Source organism: Theobroma umbraticum, unplaced genomic scaffold (genome assembly GCF_002168275.2).
Source record: "Theobroma umbraticum cultivar Fairchild unplaced genomic scaffold, ASM216827v3 scaffold_130.0, whole genome shotgun sequence".
NCBI classification, from domain to species: Eukaryota; Viridiplantae; Streptophyta; class Magnoliopsida; order Malvales; family Malvaceae; genus Theobroma; species Theobroma umbraticum.
This window is the reverse complement of record NW_018397264.1, coordinates 1,092,228-1,108,234: the sequence shown is the minus strand read 5'-3', so window position 1 is coordinate 1,108,234 and position 16,007 is coordinate 1,092,228. Positions and strand designations below refer to the sequence as shown.

The 16,007-nt window shown below is 33.3% G+C and overlaps 1 protein-coding gene and 1 pseudogene across 5 annotated transcripts; both read left to right on the top strand.

Annotated features, from left to right (window-relative positions):
- Positions 1–3,553, top strand: LSM6A (Small nuclear ribonucleoprotein family protein). Of its 5 annotated transcripts, none has more exons than XM_021436006.1 (4): positions 1–92; positions 2,187–2,337; positions 3,020–3,133; positions 3,243–3,553. In XM_021436006.1, the coding sequence occupies exons 2-4, from the start codon at positions 2,223–2,225 to the stop codon at positions 3,287–3,289; spliced, it is 276 nt and encodes a 91-aa protein (XP_021291681.1). In that variant the 5' UTR covers positions 1–92; positions 2,187–2,222; the 3' UTR covers positions 3,290–3,553. The 5 variants fall into 5 exon arrangements, with proteins under 5 accessions (XP_021291681.1, XP_021291686.1, XP_021291682.1 ...); XM_021436011.1 differs by having other exon boundaries at positions 18–92; positions 2,194–2,337; XM_021436007.1 differs by lacking the exon at positions 1–92 and adding an exon at positions 934–1,112 and having other exon boundaries at positions 2,194–2,337.
- Positions 3,554–4,145: 592 nt separating this feature from the next.
- LOC110422173 (disease resistance protein RGA2-like) lies at positions 4,146–7,899 on the top strand (annotated as a pseudogene).
- Positions 7,900–16,007: the final 8,108 nt, after the last annotated feature.

Sequence of the window (16,007 nt, the reverse complement as noted above, 5' to 3'; positions counted from 1 at the left end):
GTTTACCTAATAATTCCCCAAAATATAAAAGCAAATAGAGTCGGCCATTTTCCTTGTGAAATGTCATCGAACTGATCAAGTCACTCGAGGAGGTAAGCTCGAGTTTGCTGTAAACTGATCTCGTATTTCGGATTCAGATTAAAACTTTATTTTACCCTTTGTTTTTATGGGTGTTTTCTTTTTCTTTTAATTTCATTGGGATAATTGGCTCAGCTTGATAGTATCTTGTTTGGCTATCTGTTCAGTAAGCTTTTGGCTTTTCAACTTGTAACATTTTCGGATCGTGAATTAGCTTGAAAACCCATTTGGCATAACCTATGTATTTGCCCAATTATATTTCTATGATTTCGTTTTATATTTTTGGGTACCCTTTTGAATGTATTATGTTCTTTTCAGTTCAAAGGTTGTAGGTGTTCGAATTTCCTAGTTAACTGAAGCTTGCTTTAGAGTAGGCCTTATTTTCATTATTTATGGGATGTTTTTCCTTTTTTATTTAGAAAAGTATTTACCTGTTAAAGTTTTAGGTGGAAAAGTATTAGCTTTTGTTTCTTTATAGGGTTTACTGATACATTATTGTTCACGAAAGAGGGTGGGGAATTTTGAGGTCACATGCTATGTTTGCAATTTGTTGGTACGTTTTAAATTGGGTGAATACAGAGCTTGAAGTGCCTTTCTTTTTTTTTTTTGTTTGCCAATCCGGTTGCTAAAGTACAAAATGCTTTTACTGTTTGTGTATTTTTCGCAACAAATGGGTAATTAGTTATTACACATATGAAACTTTTCTTGATTTAATGTTTTTTCATTACTTCCTTTTTATTTGTTGGGTACGGTGTAAAGTTTATTTTCACTTCTTTATCATACTCAAAAGCTGCAAATTCAAGTGGGGGTGGAAATAGGTGTTTTCTAAAGGAGCTATTAGGTTGAAGTTGTTTTTACTGCTTTTGTATTAGTGTCTCATTACAAAAGAGAAAGACTGTTAAACCATGGCATATTCAGTTGTGATTTAAACCATGGACTAGCTTGAGATTTGGATATATGTAGTTGATTTCTACTTAGGTTGAGCTTGGGTTGGAGGCTTGGAGCCTTCAGAATTTGAGCTATAGTTTAGATAGGTCTCTTTTCCCTTTCTCTTTATTTTCCATTTCTTCAATTGGTTCTCTGATTCTATACTTACTGTAAGTTTGAGCCATGATTTTCTGGCTATTTTCCTTTTTGTGATGGTTCTATGGTTTATGGTATCATAGGAATGTCATTTTTCTTCAGTGAATTCCATACGAATTAGCCAGGAAATGAGGATTGGCATGGGTTATATGTAGCCCACCTGCCCTTTGTTTCCCTTCTAAGAGAAAATTTTGTTCACGCTTTTAAGTAGTTGCTTAAGTGTGTGGAAAAGTATTCCTTATAATTCCCTTTGATAAGAGCATGAACCCTTTACACTTTTGCCTAATCTAGTATCAGCCAAGATTGAAAAGTAAGGTTCAAACAAGTCAGGTTTGAGATCATTATTAAGAGTTGGGTTAGTTCTGTTATTGGTGACTGTTGTGGCCTTCTGCCATAATTTTGATGTTGCAAAAATGCTTTTGAAAATTTTTGTTGTCATTGCTGAGGACGTGAATGTAAGATTTTTCTTCTTTTTCTTTGATTTGGAGTATAAACGTGACTATTATAATTTGTAGGGTAAAGGCTGGATCTTTGTTGTATTAAGGTGTGTTAATTTTATGTTAGCTGTTCTACAACATTTCCTTTAGTAGTTTTTTACTTAGTTTAAAGAAAGAAGGAGAGTAATCTTCTCTTATTTCTTTTTTAGTTGTTTTGATTATTGGTTTCTCTTCATTTATTTTTGTCCCTCATTTCATAGTAGTTTCTTTCAAAAAAGGATTGCAAAAACCAGGTTCTTGCTTTCATTTATCATTCATACTTCTGGATGTTGGTGCTAATATATATATTAATTCATATGTCTGGATTTATACACACACACACATACACACACACACACACAAGCGTACATGTATACATGCACGAGCATACAGACACACAGACACACACATATTGATAGGCGCTAGTCTAGAAGGCCTCCTGGCTTCCTTGTTGTCTTCTCCAAGTTCCTATATTTACCTTGACAGGATTATTCCCTTGAATATATTGTAGGCAAATTAATAATTGTAGAAGTCTAAACTCTCTTATAGTTTGCAGGGGTGTGTTGTCGAATTATTGTAAGAAAGATGAGTGGAGCAGGAGAGAAAGGGTCAACAACTACAAAAACACCTGCAGATTTCCTCAAATCAATTCGTGGGCGACCAGTTGTCGTGAAACTGAATTCTGGTGTTGATTATAGAGGTTGTTCTCTCTGCATCTGCCCTCTCACTTTATTATTGTTCATCTATGTATGCTTCTGTTCCATTTTGCTTTTAGATTTATTTATGATTTTTTCTGCATTTTGGGGTGTGATTGTTATTGTTAATGTGCTGAAGTAAATTAAAAATAGAACATCTTCACATCGTCTGTTGTTGGAGATATGAAATGATGTGCATTGACAGCTTGTTTGAGTGGTTTTTCTCTGGTTTATTCTATAAAGTCTCTCTTTCTCTTTTGTGTATGTCTAAATTTTAGCTCAAACACTCAGGAAAGGGAAATGAGTACTGGTTAGTTTCTCAAGTGTCTTATAGTTTATATAATGGTTGAGGGTAGTTAGTTTAAATATCTTGTGTGGAAATTACCACTCGCCTATTGTATATTGTTCAATGATTTAGCAAATTTTCTCCAAAGATATTTGAGACACCTGTGCACCCATACCAGAGATAGTGAACAACATGTATATTATGAAATTTCTTTCCTGAATATATAAAAGGGTGATAGTTAATGTGTAAGCTTTGCACCCCTCCCTTTTCTCTATAAGTGTTTCAGAAAGCCAGAAGAACTGCCATTCGAGTTTGAATTCTCGGTCTATTTATTGCAATACAGTACTTTTGGCTTTCCTGGAGTTTTATGTCCTTAAATTCCTTCCTCCCCCAATTTGCAGGTATTCTAGCTTGCCTAGATGGATATATGAATATAGCCATGGAGCAAACAGAAGAATATGTCAATGGACAGTTAAAAAATAAATATGGTGATGCATTCATTCGTGGAAATAATGGTAACTATTACTTAGACTTAATTTTTTATTTCACTTTCTTTTTTTTATATAAATTTTCACTTATACATTTGTGATGGCAATGATGGTGAATTTCATTTCACTTGTGCAGTTCTTTATATCAGTACATCAAAGAGGACATTAGCAGATGGGGCTTAGTGTTGCAACTGCATTGAAGAATTAGTGCCATCTACAAGTCGTCGCTTTTCTTATGAATTTGTTTGTAGGATGATGAGGATTTTAGAAATGATAACTGAGACGGTACTCTATCATCTTACTTTAGTGGAACATTGAAGCTTTTATATTTGTTCAACCCTGCGGAAGTAATTGGCAGATGCTTTCATCCTACGAGCTGTGCCCACTTTCCCTGTTCTAAATTGTTGTTTCTTTTCTATAAATTGCACCAACTTTTCATTTTTTTAATAGTTTTTCACAATGAATTAGTCTAAATATTCCAGTTACAACTTTAAAATGATTTAACATACCCTAGCGATGAAGTCTATACAATGGTAATAAAACCAACATTATATAAACTCGGCACAACAGCACAAAGGATGAGGGATGTGGCAAAGCTGCCCGATCTTCAGTCTCATTGTATTTATAAGCAACGAAGTTGAACCCTACCAATGCTTGATTGATTATAGAAGTCGATTAAGTGCTTGATTGAAAGAATAGCTAAAATTTATAAATGCTAGTAAGCTTTCCTACACATTTGTCTTCAATCTTTACCCCCTTTTCCTCGATGATTACGAGTTCAACCAGTATGGGTCATATTCTTTTTATTGGTTGAGGTCTGATCCTCCAGGGAACAGGCATGCTCCATGCTCTGTGGCTTTGCTATAACTTATATAATCTTAACATATTGATTTCAAACTCTTCTAGAATCCATGAAGAACATAACAAAGATGATTGCATTTCTATGCTTATAAAACAGGGTGTAGTAATTGTGGCTGTCACTTGTCCACTGACGCTTTCTCGTTATTCTTTCACCCAAAATTCATGTCTTTATCTTATGGACTGATGCTGTCTTTGACCTTCCCTGCTTTCCCGCATCTTACCACTTTCCCTGGTATAAAGTCAATTCTCTTTAAACTCTAGAACTACAATTGCATCATTCTTTCCTCTATTATTCTTTTTTAGTGATTTTAAGAATTTCAGAATCAACTTAGGTGCATCAAAGCATATAGATGGCTGAAGCTTTGCTCAGTTTTGCAATAGAGGCAACATTATCCAAGGTGATCTCTATTGCCGGTGAGCAGATCAATCTCGCCTTGGGTTTCAAGAAAGAGCTGGCAAGGCTTCTTGACTCACTTACTATGATCCAGGCTGTGCTGCAGGATGCGGAAGGAAGGCAAGTGAGGGACAAGGCTGTGCGGCTTTGGCTGGAGAGGCTCAGAGATGTTGCTTATGAGGCTGATGATGTGCTAGACGAGTTTGCTTATGAAATTCTCAGAAGGAAGGTAAAATATCAGAACCAGCTGGAGACAAAGGTCTGCTACTTTCCTTTCTACAAGCCTGTGGCATTTTCTTTCAAAATTGCTAATAAAATTAAGAAGATAAATGAATCTCTAATTCAAATAAAATCTGATGCGGCTGGTTTTGGACTCAGAGTTGGAACTGTAGACGGGGTTCCCCAAATTAGCCGAGACTATGAGACGGATTCCATCCTTGATTCAGAAGTTGTAGGAAGGAAAGATGATGTCTCGAAGATTGTGGACATGTTGATTAGGTTAAGTGGCCAACAAGCTATTTCTGTCATATCTATAGTGGGTATGGCAGGCATTGGAAAGACAACTTTGGCAAAATCAGTGTGCAAAGTAGTAGAAGAGAAAAATATATTTGATGCGGTAATGTGGGTATGTTTATCTGATAATTTTAGTGACCAAAAGATTTTAGGGGGAATGTTGGAATCCCTTGATAGAGATGCAGGAGGATTGAGTAATATTAATGCAATAATTCAAAACCTCAGAAAAGAGCTGGAAGGGCAAAGATTCCTTTTGGTTCTTGATGATGTATGGAATGAGGATCGTGAGAAATGGGTGAGATTGAAGAGTCGTTTGTCAAAGATTAATAATAATGCAAACAGTATTGTTGTCACAACTCGTAGTCAAAATGTGGCATCCATAATGGAGACATTTTCTTGGCATACGCATCACCTAGAAAAGTTATCAGATGATGAGTGTTGGTCAATTATCAAGTAAAGAGCACTTGGTAAAAGAGGAGAGTTGGTGAGTTCAGAATTGGAGGACATTGGGAGGGCAATTGCAAAAAGATGTGGTGGTGCGCCCCTTGTTGCAAGCATTTTAGGAGGAACAATGGGCTTTAAATTGGAAAAAGATGCATGGTTGTTGATTAAAAATAGTGATGCTTGGAAGTTAAAAAACAACAACGAAATTTTACCTACTTTGAAGTTGAGTTTTGATAATTTGCCTTTAAGTTTGAAACAATGTTTTGCATATTGTTCAATTTTCCCAAAAGATCATGAGATTGAAAGGGATCAACTGATTCAGCTTTGGATGGCTCAAGGGTTTCTTCAGCCTTCTGAAGAAAGTAGTCCCTGTGACGAAAGTCTTGCACTGATGGAGGATATTGGAAACAAGAACTTCAATGACTTATTGTCGAACTCTTTATTTCAAGATGCAGAAAGGGATATGTACGGCAACATTACAACTTGTAAAATGCATGATTTAGTTCATGACCTTGCACTGTCTGTTTCAAAATCTGAAACACTGACTTTGAAGACTGATTGTGTAGGTGATTTTTCTCGTGTTCGTCATCTGAACGTCATTAGTGAGGGAGAAATGGTGCCAGAGGTCTCCAGAGCTACTAAGCATAAATTGCACTCTTTGTTTTCAAAGTTTGATATCTTCCATAACCTTTCAGGTGACTTTAAAAGTTTACGAGTTCTTAATTTTGAGGGTGCTTATATTGAAGAGTTGCCTGCTTCACTTGGAAGTTTAAGGCATTTGAGGTACTTTGACATCTCCTGGACCAACATCAGAGCACTACCTGAATCCATCGCTAAGCTTTACAATCTGCAGACATTAAGATTCATGTGCTGCTTTTGCCTTCAAAATCTCCCTAAAGGAATGAGAGATTTAGTTAGCTTGAGGCACATTTTTTTCAATGATCCAATGCTTATGCCTGTGGAGATTGGACCGTTAACCTGTCTTCTGACGTTGCCATTATTTTCTGCGGGTAGAGAAATGGGAAATCAAATTGAAGAATTGGGATGCTTAAGCCAACTGAGAGGAGAGTTAAAGATATCCAATCTTGAGCATGTTAGAGACAAAGATGAAGCCAAAGGAGCTAAACTCCAAGAAAAGACAAAAATATGCAAGTTGGAATTTGTCTGGCAGTCTCATAGGGAAGGGCTGAATAATGATGAAGATGTGCTGGAAGGTCTTCAGCCTCACTCGAATTTGAAAAGTTTAACCATTACAGGTTATGCAGGAGACAACTTTCCATCATGGATATCGACAAAGGCACAGATTGTTGGTGATTCACTTTTGCTCAACAATTTGGTGAATTTAAAATTAATCAATTGCAGGAAATGCCAAAACATTCCAACCATTGGGCAACTGCACAATCTAAAAGTTCTTACAATCGATGGATTGGAGAACGTGAAGTACATTGGTATTGAATTTTATCTTAATGACAGTATGTGTGGCGGGCAGGAGGCTTTGTCACTGTTCCCAGCATTGAGAAAATTCACTTTGAAGGAGATGAGCAACCTAGAGGAATGGGTGGAAGAGGTGGAGGCAGCAATGATTGGAAGAGAACAGGTGTTGGTGTTTCCTTGCCTTGAGGAGTTGATTATTTGGAGGTGTCCAAGGTTGAAAAGTGTTCCGATAATGAGTGGATATTTGTCTCTTCTGAAGCTTGATATTAGATGGTGTGAACAATTGAGTCTCATAGGAGATGGTCTATCTGCGTCCACATGTCTCAAAGAATTATCTATATGGGAATGCTTTAATCTGATGTCCATTCCTGGCATAAATATGCTCTACTCTCTTACAAAACTAGAAATTTCTGGATGTGGAGGATTAACAAGCCTGCCAGTGGGCTGTGCTCATGCACTTCTCTTGAAGTTTTGAGGATATGCAGCTGCCCCAAGTTGATCTCTCTTCCAGAAGATCTAGGTAAATTGCATTCTCTCCGCTCTTTAGGAATCACATTTTGTGGAAAATTAACATCCATTCCACCTAGTCTATGCCACCTCACACAGTTGAAGGTGTTGAGGATTGGTGGTTTTTTGGAAAAACTGGAGGAATTCCCTGGTTTTGGTTTCATCCAGCGCCTTAATTTGTCCCTTGAAGATTTGCGGTTATACAGGTGGGACAAACTAAAGGCTCTACCGTATCAACTTCAATACCTCACTTCCCTTGCATCTTTGGACATAAGGGACTTCAATGAAGTGGAAGCTATGCCAATGTGGCTGGGAAACCTCTCATCTCTTCGAGAACTTGAATTCCGGAGATGCAAGAATCTGATGCGTGTCCCTCCTCTAGAAACCATGCAGCGCCTGACCAAATTACAGACACTTAGGCTTTATGATTGTCCCAAGTTGAAGGAAAGATGTGCTGAGGATAGCAGACATGAGTGGTCCAAGATTTCCCATATTCCAAATGTCATAATAGATAATGCATTAGTCCAGTCTCGAGAAGATTGAGGTTGTGAATCCTCATTTTGTTTTTTAAAATCTCAACCCCTCATGGAGCGTTAAAATTTGTAGCTTACTGGACTCCGACTTTGACTTTTTCTATTGTTTGCTTCACTCAATTCTTCTTTTCCCATATTTATTATGAATGAAAATGAATTTGAGACTTCTTTGTATCTGTCCATACAGTTCATGATAATTCCCTGTATAATTTCTCCACAGCATTTGGGATAAAATATTTAATTGTGAATTACTCCTGCAAGAAACTTTAATGATAATGGCTAGTTGTTGCGTTTTCCCCTCCTTTTTCTACTCATTTATCTTGCCCATTAGTGGAGGAAATTAGCTGATTCACTTGCTGTAAAGATTTATATACATTCCAAATACATAAAATACTTGATAAAGCATAAAAAAGTTAGTACCTCAGAGCTTTGTCTTCTGACTTATGAGATTCAGACATGAATTTCAGGAAAGTTAATCTTATTTGTGGATCATTTCTTTCCAAGTGTGATTTTAAAATCACAAACCTATAACATGGCCACCCCTCCCTTCTCTTTTTCCCTTTTCTTTTTCTGTTCTACATTGACCATGTATTCTGTCTTCACTCCTCCATTCGTAAGGGGATTTCAGGGAACTGTAAACCCTGTTAGGAGCACCTGCATTCTAGTCAGTGAACCTCCTTCGGAACTGTAAACTTTTGGGTTCTTGGCATTCTAGTTGGTGAACCTTATTTGATGAAAGTGATTAAATGTGATTAGAATTTTTGATTGCTAGACTTATATTTTGATGTTTATGAACAACTAATATTTTTTCTTAACTAAAGTCATGAATATTTATAATTTTTATTTTGAAATTATTGAACAATTATGCAACATATCTCAATCGAATATGATTCAATTGTATAAAATTTCAATTTGATATTCGATTAGGAAAAATAGTAATTCCGATAATTCAGTTTTAGTTTTAATTGAATGGATTGAACGAAGACCTCTAAGGGATATATGTCAAATTTACTTAATATTATAATTAAATATAAATATTTTTTATTTTTCAAATTTTTAATGGATATATATATTTTGTTTTCTCTTTTTTTTTAAAAAAAAACTAATATGGGTTTTTACTTTTTAGAATTGAAATTGAATAATCAATTAAGCAAGACTAAATACCTAAATAAGCCTTTGAACTATGCTAAAAAATTTAATTAAATCCTATCTTTTTATTGCATTCAATTAGGAGCTTGAACTTTTATCGTGGGTTATGTAGGTCATTCCATTCACTTTCGTTAGTAAACGATACCAAAGACATTACCATGTTATCTCATGCATAGTTATTTTGATGATGTCATAATAGTTGATGTAACATTTTGTTGATTAAGAATTATGTGTTATTGTTTTACCTGTTCACATGGTAAAAAATGATTGATTTAACGATTCAAAAAAAAAAATTAGTTGCTTTCTTCCTAATCTAATAAAACAAATAGTTTTGTGTCTAAACAAATTAAATTGATTGATTTAGGGTTTAAACTTAAGATTTTTTTTTTATATAATTGGGGAAGGAGGGGATTCGAGTCCTGTTTTTTAGACAAGAAAATAATATATCAATTAATGAATTAAATGTTCGGGTGCGGTTTAAACTCAAGATTGATTAAATAATTTATTTGATTTAGGGTTTAAATCCAAAACTGATTAAATCATTATAAAGATTAGAAGGGTCTTGAATTTTCAAGCATATGTATTGATAAAAAGTAGTCAAAAAATGGTTTCAGCTTTTACTAAGAAAAAAGGGCAATTAGCTACTTTTAAGTTCCAGAGAAGATTGAAGTCATTAATTGGCTAACCAAAGCTTTCTAAAACTCGGGAAAGAACGAGTCTTTCGTTAGCAAATTGAAACTAGACGAAGCCCATCAATTCCCAGAACGAAGGGCAGTGAAAAAAAGGGACTCCAAGACTTACCCGGTTACCACCGATGGTAGCAAAACCATTGAAGTAACGGAACCGATGAAGCTCAGAATATATAAGAATACGAAAACATGGAAGTAACATAGAACAAGAGATGCCACTCCTGAAATTCAGTTTTTACATGATATCTAGTAGGGATACTTGTAGGATGAGATAAAGCTAAAAATGAAGCCAAAGGCATAACACAAAAACATCATGATTTACTAAGTTTTGGGTTTAAATCATAAATAAGATGATTTAATTTTTTTTGGACAAATATCAAAAGAAAAGTAATTAACTAATTCATCATTATCTTTTACATAACAGAGAGATTACATGATAAATACATTTTTAAACACAGATTGCAGGAACTATCATTTCTCACTTATTTTCGACCTATTTTCCAACATTTCTCTAGTTCAAATATTTCATAATTCTGTTTTTCCTACCCTCCCTCTTGCATTTCACTTCATTACAAAAAATTGGGTTGCAATTTTATAGTAAAATCTCAAAATGTGTACAAGAAGGTTATTTTTGTATTGAAGCAACCAAAAAAAAAAAGTCATAGCAAGGATTGATAGCATGCAAGAACCATAGAGAGAAGACGTGAAGCAAGGATGCATTTAGCAGTAATAAATACTAGTTGATCTAAAAAGTCCTTTTGAAATTTTGCTTGCTTTGGTGGACTGCTGTGATCCTCCAGAGTTTAGTCAATCTTGGACCAGTCCAGGCTTGAACAAGGTAAGGCCCAATTTCATACGTTTTTTTCCTTTGAATTTGGTTTGGTTTGCGTGCATTTCGTTGGTCCAATGTTTTGTTGAAAATATATATAGGTATATGATTAATTAAAATCGGAGGATGAAAAAAAATATAAAAAATTATATAATATTAGGATAGGAATATTGAGGTAAAAAATGGTGTAGAAAACTATAAATAGGAAATAATTAAATATTTAGATTTAGATGGGTAAAATATATAGAATGAAAATAAATAATAATATTTTTAGGTAAGAAGATATACAAAATAAATAATTCAAATTAATAATTATATTAAACACTATCATCGCATCATTTAACTATCATGGCATCTAGACATATTTTGTTTGCGAGTCTAAGCCTCGATTATGGGATTTTTCAAGGGAGTTTATAAAGGTTAGTTTTTCTAAAAAATTTCCTAGGTGAAAGGATACCTTGGAATCCCACTAGTATGATGGGAAAGTTTGGAAAATACCCTTAACAATAGACATTCACTTGTATTAGGGTTTGCATTGACAAAACAATATTTTTTACTTACTAACAAACTACTATCTCGATGATGGGATTTACTTGTTAAACTTATGAAGGTGAGTTTTCTAGGTATTTTCCTAGGTGAGAGAGTATCTCAGATCCTACCACTATGATGAGTGGATTTAAAAAATATCTTTAATAAAAGGTTTTTGTTTGGCATTGTCCATATTTTACGTCATAAATTTTATAATTACATTATGCGAACATCACACCCGTAAAATCGAATAAAACAATTTTAACTTGCTAATAAAATAAATAAATTATGATTAAGGAAACATAAGAATAAAATCAAAAGTTAAGGTTAAAATAAGATAACATATGATTAAATAATACTGTTCATAGAATGGGCGTCACAGGGTGCTAATCTTTTTTTGTGTATAACCTTACTCTCAAACCTCAACTATAAAATTCGCAGATTGGGCTATTGTTCTTTAAATGATCTAAAATTAATTTAGGATTTCGTTAAATAGAACAAATTTAATAAGTGACCAATTGTACCTATATAAAAAAAATTGGTGGCGACTCCTAGTTTTCTATGTTTAACGGTTAGGCTCCCGAAGCAGCACATTATGACAAGTTCCATGTTCCCAACCTAAAAGACATGTTTGATAACTGGTGAAAGAAACATATTTATATTTTTAAGACCCACTCATCTCTTATTGATGTGAGATGAACTCTTACACTTGTTTAGGTTTTTTTCAATTCAACCTTTGTATCTCTCATGAGGGCTTCACATCAGTGAAGATTCGAGTTATGTTACAGGATAGAACATAAACCCAACTTTGTGACCTTAAACTCTATGTATCTCTCATAGGGGCCTCACATCAATGAAAATCCGAGTCTGCTTTGATACCAATTGTCATGGGTTGAAATTTAAGCCCAATTTTATACGACTTTAAACTTTGAAAATAGAGCTTAAATAAGTTTATAAATCATAGACGCGCGTTCCTAACTCAAAAGACATGCTAGATAAGTGGTGGAACAACTATATTTGTATACAGAATACCCACCCTATCTCTTATTGAGGTGGGATCCATGACATGCAGCACTCAAGTAAGTTTATTATATTTAATAAAATAATAAGATTTTGTAATGTAATGATGAAAGTTTATATGCTATTAAATATATACATGATTGTTGGTGCGATTTGTTTAAAACAGACTTTGGAGTTAGAATAATTGCATTACAAAAAATACTGTGGCACATATAGTTGAATGTTATGACAAATGAGATTGATGAGTTAGACAAATGATTGAATGAGTATTGTCTCGTGATTTATGCTTAAATACTTAATATAGGATTATATGATTATTGATGATGTTATTTACACTTGAATGTAGTGATATTGGCTTGGTTAGATAGAACTTTAGCCTAGGGAATGATCATTTAATGTTAGAAAGACTTATGAGTAAGTTAGATTCAAGAAAATGCTTAAAAAGTTAGATTTTGTGGTAAAAGCATTAATACATTACTAAGGGTATCGATAGATTTCTTACATGTATCGATACATTTTAGAATATATCGATATAATTGTTGTAGAATTGGCTACTTAAATGATTTTAGAGAAGTTTACAAGATTAAATGGCTTTTAATGAATTATGCAAAGATGTTTTCCATGCAATGTTATTTAGAGAATGATTCAATGCTATATTTTATGTACATCATGGTAATGTGAAAGGATTTAGGAACCATATGTATTTATAATTGTATAGTTATGAAAAACTCTTATCTCTTAACTTGTCCCTTTCTCCATATCCACTCACAAAGTCTTTTATGACTCACATGTTATTTTCCTTGACTATTTTTATTGCAGATTATTGATAGCATTTTTTTGCTAGCAGCCAGTGTCATAGAGACGTGATCCGTTCATTTCTCATTAGTAGGTGTCTAGAGAGTTCTCGATGCCTAATGAGCAGGGTTTCGTTAATGGGTCAGTTTATGTTATATTTATGTTTATAAACTTTGAACATGTTTTATGGATTATGAGTATGATACAATAATGTAGTCGACTGTTTGGGCATATTACATTATGAATGTAATGTTAAATGTGTAAAGTGGCTTAAGAGCCCATATGGACACCCGATGGTATTGAGTCATGTAAATATTATGGTGCACTAGAGATGTGATACTTTGATGATGTATGAAATGTTACGCTTACACTAATATGTTGAGAAGTTTCATATATGTGTAATGTTGCGTATGATGGTATGCATGAGTTGATATTATATGCCTATGGATGTTTATGTATGCTTTCATATTGATGAATGTTTAATGATAAACGTTGAAGAGGTTTGCTTGGGTATAGTAAGTTATACACGTCTGGATTTAATTGCTGGTCATGTTCCACCATAAAATAGGATGCGACAAATTCACATAGAGATATAATATTTTGGTTAAAATATATATTTTTATAAGAGTTGGGAAACATTTATAAATAATTGAGAACTCTTTGTTAGCAATTCAACCTATTGAAATAAGTTAAGGAAGAGAAGTAAAATTTAGATAAAATATAAGAGATATTATAATCTTAGGCTTATTTTTATTGATTTTTATTAGATTTTATTTTTACTTTGATTTTTATTCTTGATAATTGGTTTTGTTAATTTTAGTTTAAATAATTAGTTTCTTTTTACTTAGTTTGGATAAAATTAAATTATGTTAATTTTAATACTGGATAAAAATTTTAAAATAATTCTGTTTGATATCGATATTTTATTTGTTATTATATTATTTTTATGATATATATACCTAAATAAATAAAAAATTAACCAATAATTTGCAAGAGACGAAAAGGGGGACTAGTAAGGCCCCCACTCCCTCAAAGTTTTAAAAATTTATAACTTTTTTTAATTTTATTTTAAATATTTTTAATTTTACTTTTAATTTTTAAAATTTTATAATTTTATCCCCTTGAATATTAATTTTTTTTATTTTTACCCTCTCCCACTTGGAATCTTAGCTCGAGGGCCGGTGGGGTGGGCTTTTGTTGGGGAACGCCTTAAAGGAAGGGCCCACGGCGATGAGGCTTTTTTGCTCGTGGGAGGGAGTTCTTGGGAAGTGTGGGGAGTGTAAGGGGGACTGGGGTGAGATGATTTTCGCGGTCTTGTTCCTCCCTGTTGGCTCTCTTATGTAAGGCTGGCATCTTGGTGAATCGTCTCTCCTGGTGGCTGTTTGCTTGGGGCATGGTTCCTTTTGCATCCTTCTACCTTTTTGTGCTTTGCAGTTGTTCTGATGCTGATGGGATTTTTTCTTGTTGAGTTCTATGTTGCTGCTTCATTGGAGCGCCTGCTCTTTGTTGTTCTTTTGAGGCGCGCGTTGGTTGATTTCCTCAGTGGCTTTTTTGGTCTTCTCCTTTACCTTGTGGTGGTTGCGTTGGTTCTGAGGAGGACCTTGTTGCTGGCTTGTGGGTCATGATCGTTGTCCTTCAGAGCTGGTTTTGTTGATAAATTCCTTCGAAAGATGGACAGGTCTGTTGCCTCCGTGTTTGTTCGGTAAATCCCTTCTTGATTCATGTTGATCTAGACTGGTTTCTCCTTTGATAGTTCTCTCTTATGTGGTTATGTTCGTTTAGACGCTGTTTCGTTAACTGCTGACAGCCATTCTGATTTTTAGAATAGTTAGGACGGGCTAAAGGATGTCCGAGTTTTTACTTCTCTCTGTGCAGCACAGGTCTTTAGGATAAGTGTAGACAGCTCACTTTTGTGTCTTGCTCAGCTTAGGGAAGGAGTTGCTCACATTTTTCAACAGGCAGTTCTATAGCCTTTATTGTACTTCTCCTGTGCACAAGCCTTTTTATTATGCCAATAAAAGTCTTTAACAAAGTGTTAAAAACTTTGGATGGCATGAAGACTTGGATTAATAAATTCACCTTTTCTTTAAAAAGTTATTTAAATTAAATTCATATATTAGGGATATGTAAAAAGCACTAAATATATTATTCAAAGCAAAAAAAAAAAAGTACACACACACAAATAAATACCAAATAAAGTAACAAACTTAATTAAAAATAACATGGAAAATGAAAATAACAGCAAAGTAGATAAAAATAAATGAAACACAATTTGACAAAAAAACTAGAAAGATAATAAAAAATTAAGCAAGAAAGTCGTATCATAAAGGAAAAAAACGTTGAAGTAGTTTACTATGTGCAAGGATTGACAATTTTGATATCTCACCAAGAACAGCACAATAGATTGCAAATAAAAACATAAAATTTTATTAATTTAAATTAATATGATTATGAACACAAAAAAAAAAACACCTGAACAGAAGGCAATCAAACAACAAATATTATTCAAATCAGTTTGTGAAAATTCGTACAATTATAATATAAATAATTGTAAAGAGAAATAAATATAAAAAAAATGAAAAGTGTATAAGAGATCATTGTACATTAATCCTTGAAAAAAAAATTATTCTTCTGAAGTTTTCAAATTATAAAGTAGCATAATACAAAAACTAATAATAGGCAAACACAATGACAACATATATTGAAACTAAATCCTATGCAAACAATTTAATATATATAATAATATAAGAAAATGATGTCAATAGAAAAAACAAAACTATTACCTAAAGTTTTAAAATAGAACAAAGCATAATGCAAAAGACAAATTAAATAATAAATTAAACAAAATTAAAACAAAAATGAGAATAAAAGGTGCAAAAACAAAGCATTTAGCATGTTCAATGGCTGAGCTTAAGAAAAGTGAAAATTGAGACTAAAAGATTTAATTTTTATAACTAATAATCTCCGACCAACATTGTTTAAACAATGAATGAACAACACAAACCAATATTTCATAATAATAAGCACACAAATCTTGACCAATATTTAACAATTCAACAATACATAAGATAAAAGACAAATAGAATAAAATATTAAATATAATGAAAACAAAAATAAAAATGAATATAATTAAACTAAACAATCACAATGAATATTTCTATACTATCGCTGAAAAATAAAATAAAATAAATATAAAATAAAATAC

Excerpts from the sequence above, each read along its gene's own strand:
- LSM6A (XM_021436006.1), top strand. The coding sequence starts at position 2,223 with ATGAGTGGAGCAGGAGAGAAAGGGTCAACAACTACAAAAACACCTGCA. Across the intron at positions 2,338-3,019 it reads TTCTGGTGTTGATTATAGAG|GTATTCTAGCTTGCCTAGAT; the intron begins GTTGTTCTCTCT and ends CCCAATTTGCAG. Across the intron at positions 3,134-3,242 it reads ATTCATTCGTGGAAATAATG|TTCTTTATATCAGTACATCA; the intron begins GTAACTATTACT and ends TCACTTGTGCAG.